The sequence below is a fragment of the Eurypyga helias genome, unplaced genomic scaffold (genome assembly GCF_000690775.1).
Source record: "Eurypyga helias isolate BGI_N326 unplaced genomic scaffold, ASM69077v1 scaffold42393, whole genome shotgun sequence".
NCBI lineage: Eukaryota > Metazoa > Chordata > Aves > Eurypygiformes > Eurypygidae > Eurypyga > Eurypyga helias.
In genome coordinates this window covers 3,591-5,531 of record NW_010242598.1, presented here as the reverse complement: position 1 = coordinate 5,531, position 1,941 = coordinate 3,591, and the positions used below count along the sequence as shown (strand labels likewise).

Genomic DNA, 1,941 nt, shown 5'->3' with positions numbered 1-1,941 from the left:
GACCCTTGTTCCTGTGACATCCCTGCTGTGGCAGAGGGGTCCTTGCCGTGCACTGGGCACAGTTTCAGGTCCTGCCAGGCCAGTGAAGCATCCCAGGGGCTGACACTCCTCTGCTTGCAGTCTGGGCACCGTCCTTCGCTGAGCAGTCCCAGGAGCTTGGCTGGAGAGGGCAGAGGGGCACAAAGTACATTTCTGTGTCTGTCATGTTAAAATGATCAAGCCCACTGTTTCCTGATGATGCACACAGCGGGTGGGATGCGTTTCCAGGTTCCCTTGCCCACTGCCACACCGAGGTGCGGACCCGCTCCTGGGTGTTTCGACAAGCTTGGCCTTAAGAGCTGCCGGAGACAGGAAAGAAAATGAACTGCGCTCAAGATAGACGTGGTGGTTGTTCTATATTTAGGAGTATAATAATTAAGGCTGGTTGTTTATCCTGACAAACATGGTAATTAATAGTCTGTGGCAGAAGAGCAAATCCTTCCTGCACCTGGGAACTGAGTTGTCTCTGAGCAGGGCGAGGGCCTCATTAAAGAGCTGCTGCTGCCTGTGAGAAAAGCTGCTATTTAGGGAACATCTGGCTATTTGCTTTGTCCCCTCCCCAGGCGCACATGGCTGGGTGCTGGTGCCATCTGATATGCTGCAGTGAGGGTGCTTTTCTGCTTCGTCCCTGTGTACGGGCACAGAGCAGAAGGGTCCTGCCAGTCCCACGGAGCAGAAAGCCCACCCATCACCTCCTGTACATCGGCAACGCTGCCGCGGGGGGGCTGCAAAGGGGAGAGCGAGGATGCTTGGTGTCACCCAGGGGTGCAGTGGTGGAGGTACCAGTGTGCAGGGGCTTGTTTCTGAATGCAGCAGGGTGTTATGGGTTGGTGGCACAGGGCACTGGGGAGGGCAAGAAGGTGTCAGACAGCTGGCATAAGCTTTTACCAGCCTTGAAAGGAGGGCAAGAAGCTTATGAGGGCGGGCGGCTTCGCGCTCTTCCCACTAGATGGGGGTGGAGGCATTGCACAGAGCGCGCCGGAGCTCGCCCCAACGCCGCTGGTGAGCACTTGGCCTTGGCCCCAGTGTCTTCTCTGGGCAGGCACCACGCCAGCGGGGTGGCACAGCACGGCTTTCCTGGGGGCTCAGGGCTGATGGGGTCTTGCCTCTCTCGCAGATGCTGCAGGATTGCCCGAAGGCCCGCAGGGAAGTGGAGCTGCACTGGAGAGCATCGCAGTGCGCGCACATCGTCCGCATCATGGACGTCTACGAGAACCTCTACCAGGGGAGGAAGTGTCTGCTCATCGTCATGGAGTGGTGAGTCCCCGGTGGCACCCCTGTGGGTGGGCTCTACCCACAGGAGCACCCACAGCCCCCACGGGAGACACACCATGGGGCTATGGGGTGATGCCAAAAAGAGGCGTGAGCACCTTCCTGCAGCGCTGCTGGGGTGCTGGGGACCCCAGGGAGATGCTGTATGGGGGGAAGCAGCCTGCGAGCCGTAGGGATGCAGGCTCTGGAAGAGGTGCTGCACGGCTGGTGTTGGAGGGACGGCGGGAGCCACGTTGGCTCTGAGTCATTCTGAAAACTCGCTCGGCTCTCGGAAGGCTTCAGGCCTGTGGTTCTCGCTGCAGATAGGTCATAACCAAACTCGCTTTGGCCATTGAAAGTCAGGGTAGTCAGCAGGTTCCTGGCACCCCGGCAGCCTGTGGTGGGGTCTGCTGGGCAGTGGCGCGGCCGAGGCGATGCTTCTGGTAACGCCGTTGCATCTCTTGCGGCAGCAGTTGAGTGGCTCTTGATTCGAGTAGATGTTTGATATAACCTGGGGAGGAGGAGGAATGAAGGGGAAAGTATTGAAACCACATCCCAACCGCAGCTGTGATTTGATGCAGCTTCCTTGCCAAAACCTCTCCTCTGGCAAGCCGGTAGGTTGCCTGGGGGGGCAGCGGGTTCGAGGAGCGC

General features: G+C 58.9%; 1 protein-coding gene across 1 annotated transcript in view; it reads left to right on the top strand.

The window, feature by feature from the left end:
• Positions 1-954: 954 nt before the first annotated feature.
• LOC104507758 (MAP kinase-activated protein kinase 2-like) overlaps positions 955-1,941 on the top strand; it is a gene marked incomplete at its 3' end in the record, with an annotated part of 4,375 nt that continues 3,388 nt past the window's right edge. The window contains exons 1-2 of the mRNA XM_010149134.1: positions 955-1,041; positions 1,157-1,296. Coding sequence (XP_010147436.1) covers positions 955-1,041; positions 1,157-1,296 — 227 coding nt within the window. The remainder of the gene's footprint in view (positions 1,042-1,156; positions 1,297-1,941) is intronic.